The 25,389-nt window shown below is 40.7% G+C and overlaps 1 protein-coding gene across 1 annotated transcript; it reads right to left on the reverse strand.

Moving 5' to 3' along the window:
- Window positions 1-18,444: 18,444 nt before the first annotated feature.
- AKAIN1 (A-kinase anchor inhibitor 1) lies at window positions 18,445-21,439 on the reverse strand. Its single transcript, XM_087869983.1, has 2 exons — window positions 21,400-21,439; window positions 18,445-20,530 (listed from the first exon to the last, which is right to left on the reverse strand). The coding sequence occupies exons 1-2, from the start codon at window positions 21,437-21,439 to the stop codon at window positions 20,337-20,339; spliced, it is 234 nt and encodes a 77-aa protein (XP_087726109.1). The 3' UTR covers window positions 18,445-20,336.
- Window positions 21,440-25,389: the final 3,950 nt, after the last annotated feature.

Consider the following 25,389-nt stretch of genomic DNA (forward strand, 5'->3'; position numbering starts at 1 on the left):
ATCCAAACCAGATGAATCAGATTATGAGACTGGAGTAGGTGTTTACAGAACCACTATCAGTCATCTTTGGGAAACTAAAGCAAATGAAAAAGATATCAGAGGATTGAAAATTGGCAAATATTTCAAGTTTCAGAAAGTATTAATCCCAGATTGATAAACTTAATAACCAGCAACATTTCACGACAGGTTATTAAAGAGATGGTTTGTGAACATTAAAAAAAAAATCACCAATTAGTAACCATATGTTCTCTAAAAATAAACCATAACAACTACATTTTCTGTTCTTGTTGATAAGGAATTAGCTACCTGTAGTAGCTTGGGAATCAAGATCCTTGAGTTTATGTGGCCATGGACAAAGTCACTTGACCTGGGACTAAATATCCCATATGTTTTCCTTTAAGTCGCTAATAACTGTTTATCAAGAAAGGTTCCATGGTAAAGCACACTACAGAAACCTTCAGTTAAACAGAGATCAATATGATTCATTGTTACAGAATTCTCAGTCCTTAGTAAGTTCACTGCATCGTCAATTTCCAAGAAAGAGCAACTGTGTGCACTGTTTCCCAACTTCATTGCACAGAGAACAATTTTTTCCCAGGGCATCTAATAAGACTAGGCTTCTGCAGGACTCGGAGAAATGCTGTGTTCAAAGTCCCCTCCAGTTCTAACAATTTATGGTTAGTTATAAACTATTAAAGTCAATATAGTCACTGTTGCTACACTTAAACCCCATGGTTTAGTAATGTTGTCTCCAATTTTTACACACACACACACACACACACACACACACACAAAATGAAAACTGAAATACATATTTTTGAACTCTGGAACTTGCACATTACGTGATTCAAAATCCAACCTCAAACTAAATTTTAAGGCAACTTTAGATTCACTTAAGCTTATTTTCCTATTAGTTTTTGTTCCGGGAGCTATTAAAGTTTATCTCCTGATAGGCTATCATTCATTCAATTTAAATTGCATGTTAATTCACTTAGAAAAAGAAGCAGGAGGACAGGGGATGAGGGATGGAGAGAGATCAGCCCCTTTATAATTCAGTTAGGTAATCCTGCATCCTTAATTAGATGAGAAAAAACCTTTTAACTCTCTCCCATATTTGAAAGAAACCCTGAGATATGTTCCAGATACAGCATAAAAGGAATAAGCTTTAGCAGACAGCATCATTCCGTAACCAAAAACATTCTCCAATCACATTTAAACTACTAATATGCACTTTAAGACTTAAAAAATACCTTATAGTAGTGATGAAGACCTTCTAAGGTTAATTAGTATCTAGGCTCTGTATATGTATATAGATTCTGCAAATACCAATCTATTAAAAAAAAAAAAAAGATTTCTTTTGGTTCCACATCCTACCCCCAGGGCCCTTGACTGACCCAGGTTTCCAGGGACATCTCAGGCTTCCCCAGCCCTCGGGTCCCTCAGTTTAGTAAACTCCAAGAGAAGGCAACCTCTCCACTCACTCCTGCCTACACTCAGCAATTCCCACTTCTCTGTTTACCAAGCCTTTCAGAAATACCTTTACTTCTCCGCCAGACAGTTCATTATCACCTTGGTCTTAATCTAATCCTCACAATAACCTGTTGTTACCCTCTATATTTACAAGTGAGGGCGCCCAGGCTGGGGAAGATCACATGCAGAGTAGAGGGAAGACTCTTGCCTTCTGGCCACTCCCATGCTGCTTCCCACTCCGCCCCATGGCTCCACAGTAGCCTGGGGTCACAACCTGCAAACTGCACGATGCTTTTCTGTAGATTCTGACCACACCATTTATTAGAGGGTGGCTTGGATCAAATCACTTAGTTTCTCTACATCTCAACTTCCCAAACTGTAAAATGGGCATATTGTGGTACACACTGTATAGAGAGACAAAAATTAAATCAGTTTGTGCATGTAAGGAACTAACCACAGGTTTTGGTTTATAAGAAATGCAAATTCATTGGGACGCCCGGGTGGCTCAGTCAGTTAAGCGTCTGACTTCGGCTCAGGTCATGATCTCAGGGTCCTGGGACTGAGTCCCACATCGGGCTCCCTGCTCAGCAGGGAGCCTGCTTCTCCCTCTGCCTGCTGGTCCCCCTGCTTGTGTGCTCTCTCTCTTTCTCTCTCTCTGACAAATAAATAAAATCTTTAAAAAAAAAAAAAAGAGAAAGAGAAAGAAATGCAAATTCATTACTTACAGAGTGTACTGATGACTTTATTCATTTATCCATTCAAAACACATATATTGTGCCAAGGTAAGGGAGTTATGGCCATCGCCCTCATGGATTTTATAATGATTTTAGTATAATTATTTTTAATTTATAAGAGCACTAAACAGATGAAGAGACCAGAAAGCTGAAGACTAAGGAATAGTAATACCCCATGAAACAAGACTAGTACTCCATGGTAGGGGCGTGGACTGTATCTAGGTAGGACAAAGTATTTTTAAATAATAGAATAAATCAAAAAAATTAAGTTTTTAAGACTTATCTATTCTGGAGAGAGAGTGTGCATGTGCAGGAAGGAGGCGCAGAGGCAGAGGGAGAGAGAGAATCCCAAGCCAACTCCAGGCTGAGCACAGAGGCCCACACAGGGCTCGATCTCACAACCCTGAGAGCATGACCTGAGCTGAAATCAAGAGTCAGAGCTTAACCAACTCAGCCCCCAGTTCCCCCAGAAAAAATTAAGCTTATTAACACTTTGCAAATAGTATTCATACCTCTATTTTCCAAAACTCCCAGTTCTCTCTTCAAACTGATTTCCTGGTAGCAGAATTTCTATCATGCACCTTGATTTAGGGAGGGTCCACTATCTTAGATTCTCATTTACAGAAGAAAAAAAATTCAACAGACATCCACGAGCTTGGAAAAATACCGCACGGAAATCGTAAGTAGTCTTCAGGTCTTGGGTGTGCTGCTACGGCTTATCTGAAGGATTCAACAAATTTGTTTTAATTCAGCCTTGGTTGACCTCTCTCTTGACGGGCCTTGCTCTAAATCTCAGCTGAGATTCTCCCTCCTAAGCACTTTTTACCCTCTGTTCAGCAATCGTGTTCTTCTCTTTGGTTTGGGAATGATTTCAGCACATTGAGGGGGTGACTTTTACCAGTAGCAGAAGTGCTGGGGGTAGGTAAAGCAATATGAGGAGAGCTGACATTATGGAGATAATACAAGGAAGTAGACTCCTTATGAGACCTGAGGATCTTCTAAAAAAACCTCTCAATGTTGAAGAATTGGGAGTCAGGTGGCTCTCCACTGTACTGATACATAAAAATGATTATTCCTTTATAACAGACATTAATATTGGCATGTTTCCGGTGAGTTCTCTGATTCACTGACTTGAGGAATGGCTGCTGTAGAATACCCCTTTGGAATAAGTCATCCCTGACATGAAATAATGTAGATCTTAATCCTCATACACCTCTTAGGAGCCAACAAAGATCATTACGATTAGAGGTAATAAAGATCCCTCATCCATTTCATCACACATACAAAATAAAGACAGTCCACACGGAGCAGAATCCCCCTTCATTTGTGCCCCAAACCTACAACATAGCACAGTTTAGAATATACGTTGGAAAGTCAAAGTACAACTCAATTCCACATCTACTGAGTCCAAACCATATTCAAAGTACTGTACTATATCATAAGGGTATAAGAAGGATTATGACATGGCCCTTGGCCCAGAAATATTTATAATCTACCAGCAGAGATGGGTACCTCCATAGACAATTCCAAGAATATGTGGTAGATACTGAGAGAGAAGCACCCTTGGGACCACTGGACGCACAGGAGACCATGTTTGGACCAGTCTCATTGGCTGAATGAAAGTGTACAGGTGTGAAAAATACTTTGGGGAAGATAATATGCTTGAAATGATTCTGAAAAGTGAGTAAAAGATTCTAAGATAAAAGAGGTTGGGGAAAGTGTTCGAGGCAGAGGGGATTACATGATCACAGACACTAAGGTGTGAAATCAGAGAGAAACTGCAAGTAATTTAGAACAATGAGAGCATAAAGTGTTAGATGACCTTAACAGGTGGAAGACGGCTACAATTTACAAAGTACTTTTTATATATAAAAAATTGTATTTTTGAAATTCAAAAAATTAAAGATAATTTGGAAATTTTATTTAAAACAATGACTTTTCCTTCCCCTTTTTTCCCATTTCTCTAGTCCAGAAATATTTCCACTGAAATAGCCTTTCCTTCATAGACCTGTCCCTGATCGCCTGCACCATTTTGTAACTATCTTAATAAATCTGTTTTTATTCTATATTAATTGCATCCATTTGCACAAATATATTTTATGTCCTTTCTCTTTCCTACACCTTCAAAGCATCTTGCAAATTAGGCTTTTCACATAGTACCTAGTATCACAGGTTTTCAACTAAATGAATTTGTGTGATACTTTGAATATTTTTTTTTAAATATTTTTAATTATGTTAGTCACCATACAGTACATCCCTGGTTTTTGATATAAAGTTCGATGACTCATTAGTTGTGTATAACACCCAGTGCACCATGCAATACGTGCCCTCCTTACTACCCATCACCCATTCCCCCACCCCTCTCCCTTCTGAGGCCCTCAGTTTGTTTCTCAGAGTCCATAGTCTCTCACGCTTCATTCCCCCTTCTGATTACCCCCCCCCTTTCTTTATCCCTTTCTTCCCCAACCGATCTTCCTACTTCTTAGGTTCCATAGATAAGAGAAACCATATGATAATTGTCTTTCTCTGCTTGACTTATTTCACTTAGCATTTATCTCCTCCAGTGCCATCCATGTTGCAGCAAATGTTGAGAAATTGTTCTTTTTGATAGCTAAGTAATATTCCATTGTATATATGGACCACATCTTCTTAATCCAGTCATCTGTTGAAGGGCATCTCGGCTCCTTCCACGATTTAGCTATTATGGACAATGCTGCTATGAACATTGGGGTGCATATGGCCCTTCTCTTCACTACGTCTGTATCTTTGGGGTAAATACCCAGTAGTGCAATGGCTGGGTCATAGGGTAGCTCAATTTTTAACTTTTTGAGGGACCTCCACACTGTTTTCCAGAGTGGCTGTACCAACTTGCATTCCCACCAACAATGTAGGAGGGATCCCCTTTCTCCACATTCTCTCCAGCAATTGTTATTTCTTGCCTTGTCAATTTTTGCCATTCTAACTGGCATAAGGTGGTATCTTAGTGTGGTTTTGATTTGAATGTCCCTGATGGCTAATGATTGTGAACATTTTTTCATGTTTCTGTTAGCCATTTGTATGTCATCATTGGAAAAGTGTCTGCCCATTTTATGATTTATTTGTTTCTCGTGTATTGAGTTGAGAAGTTCTTTGTAGATCTTGGATACCAGTCCTTTATCTGTAGTGTCATTTGCAAATATATTCTCCCATTCCGTGGGCTGCCTCTTAGTTTTTTTTAATGTTTCCTTGGCTGTGCAGAAGCTTTTTATCTTGATGAAGTCCCACAAGTTCATTTTATCTTTTGTTTCTCTTGCCTTTGGAGATGTGTCATGAAAAAGGTTGCTTTGGCCGATGTTGTAGAGGTTGCTGTCTATGTTCTCCTCTAGGATTTTGATGGATTCCTGTCTCACATCGAAGTCTTTCATCCATTTGGAGTTTATCTTTGTGTATGGTGTGAGAGAGTGGTCAAGTTTCATTCTTTTGCATGTAGCTGTCCAAGTTTCCCAGCACCATTTATTGAAGAGACTGTCTTTATTCCACCAGATGTTTTTTCCTGCTTTGTCAAAGATTAGTTGCCCAAAGAGCCGAGGGTCCATTTCTGGGTTCTCTTTTCTGTTCCATTGGTCTATGTGTCTGTTTTTGTGCCAGTACCATGCTGTCTTTGTGATCACAGCTTTGTAGTACAGCTCAAAATCTGGCATTGTGATGCCCCCAGCTTTGTTTTTCCTTTTCAACAGTTCCTTGGCGATTCGGGGCCTTTTCTGGTTCCACACAAATTTAAGGACTATTTGTTCCAGTTCTTTGAAAAATGTCATTGGTATTTTGATCAGAATAGCATTGAAAGTGTAGATTGCTCTGGGTAGCATGGACATTTTAACTATGTTAATTCTTCCGATCCATGAGCATGGAATATTTTTCCATCTTTTTGTGTCTTCTTCAATGTCTTTCAAGAGTGATTTATAGTTTCTAAGTATAGATTCCTTTACATCTCTGGTCAAGTTAATTCCAAGGTAACGTATGGCTTTTGGTGCTATTGTAAAGGAATGGATTCCCTGATTTCTCTTTCTTCAGTCTCATTATTCATGTATAGAAATGCAACTGATTTCTGAGCATTGATTTTGTATCCTGCCACATTACTGAATTGCTCTATAACTTCTAATAGTTTGGGAGTGGATTCTTTTGGGTTTTCCATATAGAGTGTCATGTCATCTGCGAAGAGAGACCGTTGGACTTCTTCTTTGCCAATTTGGATACCTTTTATCCCTTTTTGTTGTCTGATTGCTGTTGCAAGGAATTCTAGTACTATGTTGAATAATAATGGCAAGAATGGGCATCCTTGTCATGTTCCTGATCTTAAAGGAAAGGCTTCCAGCTTATCCCCATTGAGAATGATATTTACTGTAGGCTTCTCATAGATGGTTTTTATGAGATTGAGGAATGTACCATCTATCCCTACACTCTGAAGGGTTTTAAACAGGAAAGGATGCTGTATTTTGTCAAATGCTTTTTCTGCATCTATTGAGAGAATCATATGATTTTTGGCTTTTTCCTTCTGGATAAAATCTATGACACTGATCAATTTGCAAATGTTGAACCACCCTTGTATCCCAGGGATGAAACCCACTTGGTCATGATGGATAATCCTTTTAATGTACTGTTGGATTCTATTAGCCAGGATCTTGTTGAGGATTTTGGCATCCATATTCATTAGGGAAATCGGTCTGTAATTCTCCTTTTTGATGGGGTCTTTGCCTGGTTTGGGGATAAAGGTAATATTGGCCTCATAAAATGAGTTTGGTAGCTTTCCTTCTGTTTCTATTTTTTGAAATAGCTTTAGGAGAATAGGTATTATTTCTTCTTTGAATGTTTGGTAGAATTCCCCAGGAAAACCGTCCGGGCCTGGAGTTTTGTTATTTGGAAGGTTGTTTATCACTGACTCAATCTCTTCATAATTAATTGGCCTGTTTAAAAAATCAATTTCTTCCTGTTTCAGTCTTGGTAGTTTATAGGTTTCCAGGAAGTCCTCCATCTCTTCCAAACTTATTGGCATAAAGCTGTTGATAAAAGTTTCTAATAATCCTTCCAATTTCATTGGTGTTGGATGTGATCTCTCCCTTTTCATTCATAATTTTATTAATTTGGGTCCTTTCTCTATTCTTTTGGATAAGTCTTGCCAGTGGTCTGTCTTTTATTTATTCTTTCAAAGAACCAGCTTCTAGTTCTGTTGATCTGCTCTACTATATTCCTGGTTTCTAATTCATTGATCTCTGCTCTAAACTTGATCAACTGCTTTCTCGTGCATGGATTATGCCTGTCCCTCTGTTGCTATTCCAGCTTCTTGAGGTGAGAATATAAAAACTGCATTTTAGATTTTTCTATTCTTTTGAGTGAGGCTGGGATGGCTATGTATTTTCCCCTTAGGACTGCTTTTGCAGTATCCCATAGGTTTTGGACCGTTGTGTTTTCATTCTCGTTGGTCTCCATAAATTGTTTAAATTGATTTTCGATTTCCTGGTTTATCGAATCATTCTTGAGCAGGATGGTTCTTAGTCTCCAAGTGTTTGAGTTTCTTCCAAATTTTTCCTTGTGGTTGAGTTCCAACTTCAAAGCATTGTGGTCTGAGAATATGCAGGGAATAATTTCGGTCTTTTGATATCGATTGAGACCTGTTTTGTGACGCAGAACATGGTCTATTCTTGAGAATGTTCTATGGGCATTAGAATAGAATGAGTATTCTTTGGTTCTGAGGTGTAGTGTTCTATATGTATCTATGAGGTCCATCTCGTCGAGTATAGCATTCAAAGTTCTAGTTTCTATGTTGGTTTTCTGCTCCGGTGCTCTATTGCTGATAGTGGAGTGTTGAGGTCCCCTACTATTAACGTATTTTTATCTATATATCTCTTTATTCACGTTAAGAGTTAGCTTGTGTATCGTGCTGCTCCCCTGTTGGGGGCATATATATTTATAACTGTCATATCCACTTGTTGGATACATCCTTTAAGAATAATATAGTGCCCTTCTGTGTCTCTAACTATAGTCTTTAGTTTAAAATCCAATCTGTCTGATATGAGAATTGCTACCCCAGCTTTCTTTTGAGGTCCATTGGCGTGAAAGATGGTATTCCGTCCCTTTACTTTCAGTCTGAATGTATCTTTAGGTTCAAAATGAGTCTCTTGTAGACAGCAAATGGATGGGTCATGTCTTTTTATCCAATCTGCAACACTGTGGCATTAATGGGAGCATTTAGGCCATTTACATTGAGACTGATTATTGAGAGATATGATTTTAATGATGCCATATTGCCAGTAAAGTCTTTGTTTCTATAGATTGTGACTTTCTGTTCTGTATCACTCTTGGGGCTTTTACTTTTTTTTTTTTAAGATTTTATTTATTTATTCAACAGAGATAGAGACAGCCAGAGAGAGAAGGAACACAAGCAGGGGGAGTGGGAGAGGAAGAAGCAGGCTCATAGCGGAGGAGCCTGACGTGGGGCTCGATCCCATAACGCCGGGATCATGCCCTGAGCCAAAGGCAGATGCTTAACCGCTGTGCCACCCAGGCGCCCCCCGTTTTACTTTTATAGAACCCCCTTAATATCTCCTGTAGGGCTGGTTTCATGGTTATGAAATTGGTCAATGACTGGCGATTCTGGAAGGTCTTTATTTCTCCATCAATTCTAAATGACAGCCTTGCTGGATAAAGGATCCTTGGCTGCATGTTTTTCTCTGAAAGAGCTTTAAAAATGCCCCCTCAACCCTTTCTCTCATTCCAGGTCTGTATAGACAGGTCTGACGTAATTCTGATAACTTTGCCTTGGTACGTGAGAAATTTCTTTGCCCTGGCCGCTTTCAATACTGTATCCTTGGATCTAATATTTGCGAATTGCACTATGACGTGACGTGGCGTAGGTTTGTCGTGGTTGAGCCTGGGAGGGGTCCTCTCTGCCTCTTGGACACGGATGTTTGTTTCCCTTGCTAGATTAGGGAACTTTTCAGCTATAATTCGTTCAAATAGCTCTTCTAGACCTCTGTTTTTCTCCACCCCCTCAGGGATGCTGATGATTCTGACATTGGAACGTTTCGTTGAGTCAGTAATCTCTCATAACCTACATTCTTGCACGTGGATTTTTTAAGTCCAGATTCTATTTTAGCTTTCTCTTCTACTAACCCATCTTCCAATTCGCCGATACGTTCTTCTGCCTCATTCACCCTGGCCGTCAGAGCCTCTAGTTCTAACTGCATTTGGCTCATAGAATTTTTAATATCTGCCAGATTATCGCTCTCATTTCCGCCCTTAGAGATTCAATATTCTCATTAACATTTTTGTTAATACTTTTTTCAAGTCTACACATCATCTTGACCATTGTTACTCTGAATTCCATTTCTGATAATTTGGTTATATCCATATCCATTAGTTCTGTGGCAGAGGCCACAGACTCATTGTCTTTTCTTTGCTGGGGGGGATTTCTTCTTCTTGTCATTCTATGAGGAGAGGTTGCGGGGTTGTCCAGAGCCCAAATTATTGACCGGGACCCAGGCCTTGTGCACTTGTTTTATAGGGATCTTAGGGATGTGGGCTTCTTGATTTTTCAGCCTGCCTTCTGGGAGAGGGGCCTGCCTCACCGATACTCAGGCAACCCTGTTTGGGTAGCGTCTCCGTGTCCCCTGCGAGGGGGGATGGGGTGGGCACCCTGTGAGCCGGTATTTCCAGGCTTTTGTTCTCAGGCGGCTTTCCCTGGCGGTTTGCTGTGCCTCTTCTGAGAGTCAGAGCAGCAGTGGCCGAATTTCAGCCTCTGTCACAGAACAGAGGGATCGTGGACTGTTCTCTACTAATGTTCTGGCCACTTTAACTCTGTTACTGTTGGTGCTGCTCAACCCTGCAGCGTCCCGGGATGTGCACCCCACACCCGGCGTCCCAGCCCCCACTTCCAGGGCCGACGCGTCTCTGTCCTTTGTGTTTCTAATGCCGCCAGCCACCCCGCGTGCTCCGGAAGCTCCCGGTCTCAGTCTGGATCCACTGAGCGCACCGGGATTCCGGTTTTCAGTCTGGTGGCGCGCGCTCCCGGCTCACCGGTCTCAGTCCGCTGTCTCGCGGGTGCCCTCTGTGAGTCCGCCCGCTCCCCCGTGCAGGTGGCTGCCGCTTCCCGGCGCCCCAACGCGGCGGCTCCCTCCCCCTTCCGTTTATCTTCCGATATCTGTGCACGGTTTCACGGCTCCCCGCTTCGTACCTCAATACTCAGCGCTGGAGATGTTCATTTGTAGAGATCCAGATGCATCTTCCTGCATCTCAGGCTGATTCCGTGGATGTTCAGGCTGGTCTGGTACCTATCCAGCTCGACTCAGGGGACCGGCTGAAAAAGGGGTCCCCTACTCCTCCGCCATCTTAACTCGAACCTACTTTGAACTTTTCTAATGAAGCCTTGTCATTCGTACATTTTCTTGAACTAATCCTCAGAAGTTACGTTAATAGCACACTTTTCCCTCTAGAGGGAGCCAAGGAACTTCCTTTCACTCCACCTCTTAAGAATTCTCTTGTGTGACAAGGACACAAGGGAATCCTCATATACCTAAATCATTAATCATTGGATCTAGCTTATAAAAGACTGGGTATAGCTTTGATGGGTAGTATTAACAGAACTGGATTGTAGAAAAAAATACTTTCTTGTACCTCTTTTCTGCATAGGACCAACCTTTTGATAGCTCTCACCCTCTCACACACATGGTATGAAAAGACCTTGCCAAGGATTACCCCTGCTCTTGGAAGCCACGAAAGAATAAAGAAGACCTTAAGAACACACACACACACACACACACGGTTGGTGTACAGCAAGGTACTTAGGCCCTTTACTAGTCTAGGTAAAAAGATTTATCCTGCTTTTTCTACCAGGTTAAGAAACCACATCATGGTCATGGCCCTGATGTCTGTCTAGTATTAAAGAACTTCCCATTCATTTAGGTCTTGGGATCCTCAGGACTGAATTTAATGATACCAGCATTCAGGAACTGATCACATACCAACATGACTAATAATAAGTGGAATTAGGATAATGATCCTCTTTCTCTGGAATAATAAAAACAAGCACAGGAAGATAAACTCATTTGCTTAAGGTCACAAACCTAATTAGTTTTGAACAAATAACAGCAGCAGAGTGATTTATGATAGTTGAATAATTATTTCAACCTGAATTCTAATTTTCTATAAACTTTCAATTTAATAAAAATAAACATAAGTTATTTAAGACAGATTAGGATATTAAGCTACCCCAAAAGGAAAATAGTTTACAAAATGATGAAGACTAATTTTGTTGTGTGGGGTTTTTGCTTTGTGTTGTTTTTCTAAAACACTCTGAGTTCATCATTCAATTTGAATGAAAGAATTCTCTTTCGAAGTTTGGTTGGCAAGTTTCCAGGAAACCAAGAGGTCATATGTCTGAAGAGGACCGCTTTTATTGTCCCGATGCCACAGAGCTCTAGTCTCTGAAAAAGAGTGAAAGTCCAAGTACCTACTTTCTGTGCAAATTATTTGTTTACTACTTATATGAACTGGTGTTATAAAATAGGCCTATTTTCGTTTAGAACCAAGACCAGCAAATTTTGCTTACTTTCATCCTAAACGTACAGGTTTGGAGTCAGGACACAAGCCTACCCAAACACACACACACACACACACACACACACACACACACACACTTCTACCCTGAGCATAAAGCACACTCCTTTTCTGATTTCTTGTGCCCTTCTTTCCTTTTTTTTAATTCTCCCTCTCACCTCTTCTCCTTTCATAGTTGGATTCAAAATTAAGGGATGGTGATGAGACAGAAGCTGAGTCGAGGTAGGGAGGAGATTATTGTAGAGAGTACAAGCAGGTTTACAGAAAGTTGGACAAAAAAGACAAAAGATGGAAAAAGTTGTTATCTAATAGCACTGGATTTCTGTATTACCCACATCAAGCATAATTTTAAGTGACTACAGCCTATCAAAATTCCCTCACTGTAAAGCCCTGTATATCTGCAAGGATATCAGTAGAGTACGTTACTCCAGGTTGCTTCTAGGGTGTGATTCTAAAACAAAGGAGGGTGAAAACTGGGTGTTCTTTCTTCTATTTGATCCCAGTATTACAAATGTGATCTGTAACTGGTACGACATTACTGGTCCCAACATGTCTGGGTCAGTAATTCACAGATCAGAGGATCTCTGCTTCTGGGAAGGGTATAGCCCAATGTTGCCCCTAGCAGCATCTAGGAAAGAGTGGATGAATGACAAAGAGCATACCTTAGTTAAGACAGAGTGGCATGGATACCATGGGAGCTGGATGAACTGGAATTCCAGATTAGGGGAAATCTTTCCAGGGTGAGCTTTCATCAACTGTCCTCTTTTTGGGGAGACTTTTGGGTTGGCTGGTTCTAGTTGAGGACTGCGGGGGGAAATGAAATCAGCAAGGATTTTGGTAGCCAGATGGATTGAATGGAAACTTGAAGAGTCCAAAATGAGGTCGGTTTCCCACCCTTCAAAGGACTCTTGCTGAATTCTGGAATTGTGAGTGGGAGATTGGGGAACCAGAAGGCTTTGAAAGGCAGAGTTACATTTGCCATAATCTCTTAGAACTCTTAGATACTACTAGTAGGGGGAAAACTTAGTACTACCGCACTGGAAGCCTCTTTGACAGAATCTAGTGAACAAACGCATACCATTACCTAGCAATCCTACTCCTGGGTATTTATCCAAAGGACAAGGTATATACCCCCCCTCAAAGATTTGTACAAGAATATTTATAGTGACTTATGGGGTGCCCGGGTAGCTCAGTCAGTTAAGCGTCCAACTCTTGATTTCGGCTCAGGTCATGATCTCAGGGCATGAGATCAAATCTTGAGATGGGCTCCATACTGGGTGTGGAGTCTACTTAAGATTCTCTCTCTCCCTCTCGCCCTCCCCTCACCTGGCTCACATGCTGTTTCTCTTTCTTTCTCTCAAAAAACAAAAAAATATTTATAGTGATTTTTTTGGAATAGCCAGAATTGAGGGTAAACCCTAGAACTCATAAATAAGCAGTGGTATATTTATACACAGTTATAGACAGCAAATACAAAGAACAAATTACCACTCTTGACACCAACCTGAGTGAATCTCACAAAGTGTGAGGAAAGTAGAGCAAGGAATAATGGATACTGCATGATACCATTTATATGCAGTTCAAAATGAGCAAAACGAATGTATGATTATGTAGGCTGGATGAGTGGTTAGCTTTGGGATGGTATCAACTGGCAGGGGCATAAGGAAACTTGTAAGCATGCTGGTAATTTCCTATATCAATCCAGTGGCACTTCGTTAGCTATATACCCATATAAAAATTCATCAAGCTGTACACTTACATGAATCCTCAATAAAATGTACCAAAAAACCACATAGAATCATTAATTGTTAGAACTAGGAAGAAGCTTAGTGATCACCATGGCCAACTTACTATTTGACATATGAGGAAGCCAAGGCTCAGAAAACCTAAGCTTGTAAATAACCTACAGCTAATGTATTCATTTGTTCAACAGGTAATTAATGGCGCTTACTCTTGCTGAGATTGGATTAAGATAGTTAAACAAGACAGATACACGACCCGCTTTCATAAAGCCTACGCTTTAGCTGTAGAAACAGAAACTAAGCAGATAACCTCAAAAAGTAAGTATATAATTGCATACTGTGCTCAGTGTTGTGAAGGACTGACACCTGGTGTTTTTAGCAATTGCACCTGGAGCTGGCACCCAGCTCACTTGGCTAACGGGTTAGCCCTCTCTTGACCCCAATAACATTGCTTTTTCCATAATCTGAGCTTTTTAAAAACTAGGAGCAAATTATACATCTACAAGAATTTATTTCTCCAGATTTAAAGGGCAACCTTTAATTATAAAGCATAAGCAAAACAATAAATACATTTAAAGGGATGATTTTCTCCCAATTGCCAAAAAAAAAAAAAAAAAAGACCCGATTTCATCAGATGAGGCACTGCCAAAATTATTGGACTTAAAATGTGTTTCCTGTATGTTAAATTTCAGTTCTTTAGATTCAGTTCTTTAGACCATGCCTGGCAGTGGTCTCTCAACCACTTTCCCTTAGCTGAGCAGCCTCTGGTGCTTGTTTATTTGATATTTATCTGGACCCAGTGGTTATAAATTAGCCAACTTAGAAAGCAGAACTGAGATAAATCAATCTCAAGACAACCAAGACATCCGTAATAAAATTAAAATACACAACACATCTGATAGCTTAACCAACTCACGGTCTATTACTTTGGAGAGCTGAGAAACGCCCGCTACTGTTCAGTCCTGGCTGGGAAGGCTGTCTCAGCAGAAAGGCGGCTCTGATTTCCCTGCAACGAAGCAGACGTCGTTAGTAACCTCAGTTTGCTTTGATGAGAAACCACCATACCGCCCCGGTCTGAAGTTTGGTTTCCTGAGACGGAGACCCTGAGACAAAGATGTGGGTGAACGTAGCTCATCTCGGAGCTCACCTTAGGAAGCACCAGCGGGAAGGAAGATGGCGAAGTGAGAGAGAGAAGGCAGGGGCCTGGCACACCTGGGACTCGTCAGGCTGGCAACCGCGAGGAGACTGCGCGCTGCGCCTGGGAGTTGGCCCACCTGAGGGGCGAGGGATATAGAGGCACCGGCTCCCATCTATCACCATGAGAGGGCGCTGCTCCTGGGGCCATGGCCCCCTGGTGCTTCCAGCTGCCCCTTGCGTGGGCCGAACACACAGCTATAGCCAGAAAGAGCCCACAGGCAAAAAGTGACAGCTATTTGCAGTAAGAAGCCATCTGTGCACAGAGAAATGGCAAATGCTGAGAACGTAGGGATGGCCACCAACAGCGTCAGCGGGACACATATCTCAATCAGAGGAGCATGCAAGAATGTCGATTGTGCACACAACTGTGAGCCATTCAAAAGAGCACTGCTTAATTGGTTAAGTAGAAATCAGGTAGGAGTCGGCCGTACAATAAACAGTAACTTGCTTTAAAAATTAAAAAGCACTACAGGAATAAAGCTTTTCTTCACTTATTACTTAGATTGTGGGCCATCTGTGGCCTAAGTCTAATGATTGAAGGAATTCTTTTTCTTAACGGGAAGATCACCCTGGGTCTTCATGAGCTGCCAGAGTCTTTCTGTTCAGCCTCAGTGGAAGGATGAGCCAATAGTGGTCATGTATGGCATTAGGGCATTTAGATAGATGATAGGTAGGTAGGTAGGTAGATGATAGATTAGATAGATAGATAGATAGATAGATAGATAGATAGATAGATAGATAGATGATAAATAGATAGATAGATAGATGATAGATAATAGATGATAGATAGTTATGAGATAAATCATATATATGTAAAAAACATATCCCTTAATACATTTTTTTTATTTAATGAAAGAAAAAGAACCTAAATGAAACTAAAGGTAATGTTAACTTTAAATAAATCTTTCTTTAGCATAATATATTATTTTTCTAATGCATTCCTCTCAGGTTAAGAAAAGGAATTATGGAATCAATTAAGAATGTTGTATCATTGGGTTTTTTAACGAGATGACTCAACTTAAAATCATACCGCTTCTCTTTTCTCTGACAGATGAAGTCAGGAGCATGATGTCATTTCCTTTGTCCCACCTCATGATTTTTGTTAATTATAGTTTTATAATGTCAAGATATAACAATTTACTTTCTTTTTTTTTTTTTGGTCTAACTTTCACGATTATGTGATGTTCACTTGATATTTAAGTGAAGGCGCTGCTTCGCACCAGTCCTTTTACTGTAGCTCCTCCATTGCCAGACACTTTTTTTTAAAGACGTATTTATTTATTTTAGATAGAGAGCAGGGGGAGGGACAGAGTGAGAGGGAGAGAATCTTAAGCAGACTCCGTGCTGAGTGGGAGGCCTGAAGAGGGACTGAAACCCACGACCCTGAGATCATGACCTGAGCCGAAATCAAGAATTGGGATGCTTAACTGACCGCACCACCCAGGCACCCCTTGACTATTTTGATTTATCTTTTAGTTGGCTGAAGTTCGTGGCTAAGCAGGTTTTTAAAGAAGGGCCCTTGAGCACCAATAACCCTTAAGATTTTTTTCTTTCTTTTTTTTTTCCTTTTTTCTTTCTTTCTTTCTTTTTTTCCTTTCCTTTCTTTCTCTTTCTTGCCTTTACTCTCCAGTGATATGTTGGCTGGGAATAACAAGCTTACTTCATACTTTCCTTTTCAGAGCCACTCTGTACCCTTTCCTTCCTCATGGGTAGAGTATTGAATGTTGCTGTGAAGTCGTTTGATGCCAGCCTAAAGTTTTTACCTTGGTAAATGGCTTGCTCTCAGCCTAGAAATTTCTAGGATTTTTCTCTTAGTCTAGAAGTACTGGCATTGAACGTTTTGCATCCATTTTCCTAGAACACGATGAGGGGATTTTTTTAAATATGCATTTATCTTTCTCCCTCTTCATTTCTGTAAGATAAGTTTATCACTTCTGTGCGGGAGGAGCACCTTCTCCAGTCTTGCCTTTTTCTTCCTATGAGCCATTTCTACTACACTATAGCCGACAAATGATAAAATCACCCACTGAATTCATCTAGCTCCACACTGGGGCCAGGAATCCATGGACTTCACATGTGGCTCTGAGGAGGAAAGACACGTGAACCACCATCTGTCGTGACCTATTTTGTTCCCTCTGCGGTTTCCTCTTCCTTCCTTAGCTACCACTTTTTGATGTTAATGGCAATGAACTATTTCTACTGACGATGATTTTTCTAGCTCTTTACTATTTTTGTGACATTTCTTACTAGAAGGCCATGTTATTCTTCCATCCTAACATAGCTATCCCCAGAATTTATTTTTCTTGAGCTCCCTTAGCTAATTCATATGCTCTCAAAGTTCAAGATCGGTGATTCACGTATTCCTGTGCCCAGTAATACTTGCTGTTCATCACTTAGGATATACTCACCCGCTCTGAGACTCAGTGTGACTTTATCTGCAAAAGGAGAATAAGATCTTCCCAGATGTAACACAGCGTGAAGTTGTGACAATGAGAAAAATGAGTTAATGTGTAATAATACATTTCAGAAAACTTTCTCACATTCAGGAGAAAAGATGTTATTACTGTGGTTTCCACATTCTCCTTCCGTGAACTGAAGAATTTGCTCATGTTTAGTCTTGTTCGCCTGTTCGGGCACTATTGTGGCTAAACTACCAGATTTCTCACAGATTTCATTCTCTATTGTATCTTATTGGAATAGCTGTGGATAAATTAAAAATTCCCTTTCCTAAAGTTCATTTTTCATAAAGACCTTAAAACCTTGAAAATAGTCAGTTATTCATTCCTGATTGGCATAAATAACATGGTTCTTTTTAAATGGTTCATTCATTTTTTCTTTTGTAACCTGAAATCCCACCATAAGGGAAGATGAAGCAGTTAAAACAGAGAAGCAGGGGTGGAGGGGAGATGAAGCCCAGGAGGCGGTAAGTTGTTTTGTATCTAGTTACAGTACTGTTCACACTGGATAGATTATTACAGAAAAGCAAAGTAACATGAAAGGATTTCTCTCTTCAGTCTACTCCAGGGCCAGGCAAAGTAAAAGATGAGCAGCTGAACACACAGAGCTGGGAGGCCCATGTATGCTTCACCATGTAGTAAATCAGGAAGATAGAAGACATTAGCGAAATACTCCTGTGAATTCCTAAAACCAACAGCTGTGTGCTGGTTTCTGATGATAGCCAAGTGGCAGCCCACCTTAATCCTATGCCACGTGAAGCTCGATAGACCCCTTTCAAGGCCAATAACTTTATACTGAGAGAGATCAGCAAGAGTTCAACAGATGGATTTATTTTTACGGTTGTGTTTCCTTAGGATTTTGTCGATATGGCCCCAACCTACTGACTGCAGGGGTTGCTCAACTTTCTTCTCTTCTTCCAAGAATTTCTCAAGCTCTCTGTTCCTTGACGTAGATGTTCCGTCTCAGAAAAATCACGGAAGACACTCAACATTCCAGATCCACTCACCTTTACTTCCTGAGATCAAAAGGCCACTTCATAGCACACATCCTTTCCTGTCCAAGCCCCAGGAACCACCATCCCACAGACTTACGGTACAGGCCCAGGGAAGAAGCACTCTCAGGATGATGATATCTAGGGGTTTGGAAAACTTGGGGTGTCTCATGGTGTCAGCTGAATGTAAGATACACAAATGAAATGAGCCAAACAGTAGCGTGTAGAAAACTCGGCTTATAATGACAACATATTTCAAAGCTGAATATGTTTTATTTACAAATAATGTTTAGATACAGAAGTTAACTAGATGTTCTCAAAGATCCCCAGTGAATTAGCACAGACACACCAGAGAAGAAAGAGAGTGCATTTATGTATTTCCGCCACATGATATGACAGCAAGATCTAGGACTGATTGATTATAACCAGACATCTTAGTACACGTGGTGCTAGATCACTTGCAAACTACAAGCATTGGGTTTATTTTTATAGCAGATCCTTCTGAATAATTTCCCTTAATACTTTCATTGCCATTATCTACATACTGTGCAATCATATCATATTGATTATACGATTTCAGATCAACTTAAACTCATTCTTCCATTGTCATAAGTTCTGCTAAAAGACATTTATAAATAAACCACACTTAAATTTTAAATCCCTCTGCTCCCTCTTGTAGCCACTCTTTCCTGTGAATTCATTCCAGCTGTGCATCATGTGAGATAGTCTAACAAAGCTGATAAGAGAGTGTTTTCATTTATCTACTATAATCAAGAGTATCCATTCTGGAAAGTGTAACATACTGGAATTCTAGAAGTATATCATAATATCAGTCATACTATCTATACTGATACCGGCTTTAAAAAAAACGAAACCACCAAACGGAGACATTGATATTCTGAAGCCAAAGGGTTTTTACTAAAGGCCAAATTCTTTCTCTGTCTTCAGTAGCACCAACTCAATAACTGTTGTGAAACCCAGACTATGGGATTGTAATGACTCTAGAAAGATGTGCGTTATCGACACGGGAGTGGAGAGGAGTCATACTATTGCAATAATGATGGCTTTTTTCATATGCACATATGTCTCCATAATAGCATTGTCCAGACCACTGTTACTTTATTGTTCCCACTCTATTTTCATGCTTCAGAGAGTTAAAAAATGGTTTTCCTGTTTTTAGGGTTATTTATTCCTGGTAGGTATGATTTTCATAATCTCAAAAATATAATTTTAATTTGTGGATGGGAAAAGTTCCTACTAGTAAGGTACTAGTGCGGAGGCATAGCCTGATGACAACATAGTATTTATAAAGCCCCACAGCTCCTTCCATGGACACCACGCCCCATAATCAGACCCCAGTGTATCCCCAGAGTGGAATCTATGGTTCTAGCTGCTCTTCATGGGGCTGCTAAAAAACAGAGTCATTGGCAACTCATGCATATAGATCTATCACTTGTCTTATTTTAATTTGTGATGGAAAAAGAAATCCCTATTTCCAAAGGATTTCTGCACAGAGAGTAAAGACCAGCTATCAAGCCATGGAGAGAACATGAGACCAAAAAAACCTGAGTCTTTAAAAAGTTAAACTCCTCCTTTAAAAAAAAAAAAATATATATGCCTCGTAAGATCCTCAGGGACTGAGTCTTAGAATTTGCCTTTGCTCAATTTGATCTTGGACCTGAACAAGTGAAGCCTTCCATTCCATATTTGAAGTTGACAAACTCCATTCCTTCGCCTTTCCGGCATATCTTTTTAAAATATTATAAAGAACACAGTACCGCACTCAGTATTTCAGCAAAAAGGATGCTGGTTAAACTCACAGAAAGGTACATAAAAAGCCAAAGTAAATAAAACAGACAGAATCTTTGGGGGGGGGAAGAAGAACCATAAAAATACACTGTGCTGCAAAACTACTTTTGCAATTACCCTGTCCCGTTTGGCCCCACTCTGTTTCAGAGGCACCACATTAATATAAACAGAATCCTCTAACGTACTTTTTCAAAACAGTGCATCTCAGCCCAAGGCTAGCGCGAATTCGTTCTACTGCTAGGTGCCAATGACCCTTTGGTTTGCTTTACTGGCAACATTTTGGCAACGCATCCTATACTAAGAGGAAGGCTGGAAACCAAGCAGGTGACAAAAGCCAAATCCGTGGCGTTACTTCTTTTCATGCTTCTTGGTTAATTCCCCGACGCCCAGCTGGAGGCTGCCCCGGCTGTCACGGGCTCTCTCGCCCCTCTGCCGGCTCTCCTGGGAGACTTGCTGCACAGCTTGCTGGATGGCATTCTGCACAATCTGTTTGCTGGCTTTCTGCAGCTTCACCTCTTCGGGCTCGCTCCCAGGTTTCTCACCTAGGCAAAAATATGAAAGGGAGGTGAAAAGAACAAAATCAATTTCAGGAACTGCTACAGGAAGGGGCAGACAGGAAAGGTGAGACCTAAAGAAGGTGCTAGAGTGACCCCGTTAATTGTGAGGAGCCCAGCTCCTGTCTCCCTCTCCATTTGTTGGCCCCAGTCGTGTGTCCAACGTACATTCTCACCATCTCAGTATCCTCTGCTGCCAGCCGGTGTTGTGAGAATATAGTCCTGGCCACTGAGGACCTCTGGGAAAGTTCTGGAAAGAGACAGACTCATGCCGCTTTTGGCCTTTGACACCTACCCCTTCTTCCTATGCAGGATGCAGACCTAATGCTTCTAGAGGCTACAGCCAACTTACAATAAGCATGGAGACGAAAGCCAACATTCTGGCCATGGTTGGGGAGACAGCAAGAGTCCAATTTTGAAAGCATCGCTCAGCATCCACACCAGCCCTGGACCATGTGCTTCCGGACTTCTTTGCAGGTGAGGTAAATAAACTCCTTGTTGTCGAATCTGCCATTAGTCAGGTTTTATGTTACTTGCAACTGAATGTATGCCTAATAGATTTAATTTCACTGGGGCTGGAGAAGAATAGATTATTACTAAATCTATATTGGGCTCAACTTTGTTCCTATAATAACATCCCAAGGAATGAAGCCATTTGTTCATCAGAATCTGTCCTCCATAATCTAGAACAAGGGTTGGCAAATTTTTTCAATAGGACCAGACAGGAAATATTTTAGACTTGTGGGCCATACGATCTCTGTGACAATGACTCAGCTCTGCTTGTTGTAGCATTAAATCAGCTATAGACAATACATAAATGAATGCATATGGTTTCGTTTCAATAACTCGTTACTTACAAAAAAACGGGCTGCAGGCCAGATTTGGCCCATGGGCCATAGTTTGCCAACCCCTGGTCTAGAATGGTGGGAATTTTCTAATCAGAAGGCAGGCAGTCTACCCAACAGTGATTCTTCCCCTTCTTCCTTAGTTAAAAACAAGACAAAACCTTGATTTTATTCGGGCAGCTGTGTAAGTAGGTATAGCTAAGTTCTGACCAATGAAGTGAAAGTTCATTTAGTAAACAATCTGGAAAAGCTTTTTAAAAGGAAATAGGTAGACAAAGGCCCTCTGCCCTCTCCCCATCCCAGTGCCTGGGACTTTGACACGATGGCTTTCACTACAGGGGCTTTTGCTAACCATGAGGGAATCTTTAGAACGGAAACCATTTTCAGGGATTTACAAAGAAGAAGTTAGAAGGAACCTGAGAACGCAATGACCAAGAGCCACGTATCAATCCTTGGCTGCCTACCTCCAGGCCTCTTTCATGTTAGGGGAAAAAAAATTAAAATTAAAATTAAAAAATATATGTGTGTGTGTGTGTGTGTGTGTGTGTGTGTGTGTGTGTGTCTGGATGCCTCAGTCAGTTCAGTGTCTGCCTTTGGCTTGGGTCATGATCCCACATCAAGCCCTGGGTCAGGCTCCCAGCTCAGTGGGGAATCTACTTCTCCCTTTTCCTCTGCTCTTCCCCCCACTTGTGCTCTCTCTCTCTCGCTCTCTCACTCTTTCTCACTCACTCTCTCGCTCTCAAATAAATAAATCTTTTTTTTTTAAATTAAAAATATATATCTTGTTTGATGCACTGATGCAAATATACCTTATTTGATGCATTTGGGGCTTTCTTTTATTATGCAGCAAACTTATTCCTAACTCATGCATGGCAGAATGATCACGAATCTAACATTTGACTAAAGCGCAATCGTGAAAATTTTAAATTCCACCTGCTTATATTTAGAATGATGAATAGAATGGGCATTGTTCGTTATTCAAAGCCATCATTTTGGATGCTTCCTCTGTTCAAATATGCGGCTGCCGTGAAAATGTATTTAAAATTGGGGGCTGTTCACCGGGATTGATTCACTGACAATGGAATTTATACACCCGGGAGGAAAACATCACATAAGAGAATATTGAGTCATTCCGGGAGACCAGGCAGCTCTTATCCCTTGAGACAGGGAGTTGTAATTTATTTAGCAGAATTTGTATCACTAGTACGATTTCCCGAGGGATTCACAGTTTAATGAACAAAGTAAAATGAATCTATTCAAAACCAAGGGACAATCCTCACCTCCCTCCCCTCAAAAAAGGCAGAATAAATGAGCAATCTGCCCCAAACTAAGCAGAGAAGGAATCAAAAGCTACAATGTTTAACAAAAACTTTAAATTAGCTGAGAAAAATACTTCAAATATGCTCTGTAAACTAAATTTAAAAAATAAAATAAAATAAATTTTTTTAAAGGGGAACAGTAAAAAGAAGGTATGCTAAGGCACGAAGATTTAGAATCTGTATTTTGAAGCCCTTCAGAGCTGAGTCCCGGTTCTTTCTACCACTTTAAAGCCTTTCGACCTTGGGCAAGTCATTTCACCTCTGGAAGCCTGTGTGCACATCTGTCAAATGAGCAATTAGTATCTATTTTAGGAGAGTTGCTAGAAAATTCAGCGACATGACACTTATTCAGAACTCAGGGTGGCTCCTGTGGACTTAGTGCCCACCACTGTATCTTGGTTGGGGCATCGACTAGGCTGTTGTAACAAAGAAACTCAATAATACACAAGAAAGAGCTGCTTATTGCTCTCCCTTGTATCAGCGCAGAGGCTCTCCGGGGTGCAGGGGCTCTGCTCCACCAGGGCGCTGAGGAGTCTGCTTCCTTCTAGCTTACTGCTCTGCCGGGTCCCACTACTTTGACCTCATCTGCATAGTCGAGCTGATTAACCAATATCCCACCTGGGATGGAAGGTAGTCCAAGGGAAAATGGAGGGTAAGTGATTTCCTTTAAAAAAAATTTATCATATAATTTGCAAACATCACTTTGCTCACATTCCATTGGGGGAAACGGAGTCACAAGGCCACACCTGGCCTCACGGAAGGCTAGGAAATAAGGTGCCAACTGGGCAGCCACACACCCTCCTAAAACTCAGGGAGGTTCTAATGCTAACACGAAGAAGCAATCACAGATTTTTTGAAATTCTGTGCAATGGCCAAGGCTAATTTGAAGAGGAAGAGGATATACTTACAGCAGGTCAATATGAAAATCGGGGAGCTCTGTCGACTATCACTCTAGAGCATACACGTGTAGACAAACAGAAAAGTTGAAAAGGTTCCTGTTTGCTCCTGGAGAGAGTATCTCAGCCAAACTACGTATGTGTTAGCTCTAAAATGTCCCTGCTGTACAGCTATTTTTCTGTCTTTGGATGGAGGAAGGAAGAATGTAAGGATGAGAGTAAGCTGATTCCTTAATAGTGGAGAGAGAGAGAGAGAGAGAGAGAGAGAAGCACTCTAAATTTAGCCATGACCTAATATCTGAGCTAAATCGTCACATTCTCATCTATCCATTATGAAGATAAATTGATTACAGAGTCAAAGGCAGCCTGTGCCAGGCTGCATCTAGAGTGTCCCTTGGTGACTTGCAAGGCTGGTAACCCTCATGGCCCTCATCACCACTTTGCTCTGGGTCACGAATATCTATCTGCAGTGAAGAATATAGGACACAAAGAGTGGCAACTAGCTGGGACAGAGAAAGTGAGGAAAGAAAATGAGGGTAAAAGCCATGCAGAGCCCTGTACAATAACAGCAAAACAAAAACAAAAAATTATATAAAAAACCACAAAAGACCCCAAATAGCCAAAGCAATCCTGAGAAAGAACAAAGCAGGAGGCATCACACTTCCTGATTTCAAGCTATATTATAAAGCTACAATCAACGCAGTATGGTACCGGCATAAAAACAGACACACAGACCAGTGGCACAGACTGAGAGCCCAGACATAAACCCAGGCTTATATGGTCAACTAATATTTGACAAGGGAGCCAAGAATACTCAGTACTTTCCAGGAAAAAAGACAGTATCTTCAAGAAATGGTGCTGAGGAAGTCGAATAATCATATGGAAAATTATGAAACTTGATCCCTATCTCACACCAACACAAAAATTAACTCAAATGGATTAAAGACTTGAACACCTGCAACCATAAAACTCCTAAAAGAAAATATGAAAAAAGCTCATTGGAATGGATCTCGGTGATAAGTTTTGGGATATGGCACCTAGAACACAAGCAACAAAATCAAAAATAACGTGGGACTCCCTCAAACTAAAAAGCTTCTGCACAGCAAAAAGAATGACCAACAAATAAAAAGGCAATCTACGGAAAGGGATACACTATTTACAAATCATATCTCTGGAAAGGGTTAATTTCCACAATATATTTTTAAAGACTTATACAACTCCATTTAAAAAAATCAAATACTCCTATTAAAATGGGCAAAGGACCTACGTAGACATTTTCCCAAAAACGATATACAAATGGCCAACAGGTACATGAAAAGCGTTCATCGTTAATCATCAGGGAAATACAAATCAAAATCACAACGAGATATGGCCTCATGCCTGTCAGAATAGTGAGCATCAAAAAGACAAGAGGTAAATGCTGGTGAGAATGTGGAGGAAAGGGAGCACGGTGTGTGCAGAGTGTGTGTGTGTATGTGTGTAGATTGTAAACTGGTGCAGCCACTGTGGAAAACAGTATGAACATTCCTCCAAAAATTAAAACTAGATCTACCATATAATCCAGCAACCCCACTTCTAGGTTGATATCCAAAGGAAACAAAATCACCATCCTGAAAGATACCTGGATCCCCTCGTTCACTGCAGCATAACTTACAACAGCCAAGGCTTGGAAACAACTTGTGTCCATCAACAGATGAACTGGATGAAGAAAATGTGATATGTGTATACACTATATGAAAAAATATCCTGCTTTGTTTGAGACAACATGGCAGACCTGCGGGCATTGT

This window comes from Ursus americanus, chromosome 19, assembly GCF_024610735.1.
Source record: "Ursus americanus isolate L20-20 chromosome 19, mUrsAme1.1.p, whole genome shotgun sequence".
Taxonomy (NCBI): domain Eukaryota; kingdom Metazoa; phylum Chordata; class Mammalia; order Carnivora; family Ursidae; genus Ursus; species Ursus americanus.

Bases quoted from the DNA above. Each gene is read 5' to 3' on its own strand.
- AKAIN1 (XM_087869983.1), bottom strand. From the start codon at position 21,439: ATGGCCCATGGGCCAAATCTGGCCTGCAGCCCGTTTTTTT. The intron at 20,531-21,399 runs GTAAGTAACGAG...ATTTTTGCCTAG, and splicing joins GGCCTGCAGCCCGTTTTTTT to GTGAGAAACCTGGGAGCGAG.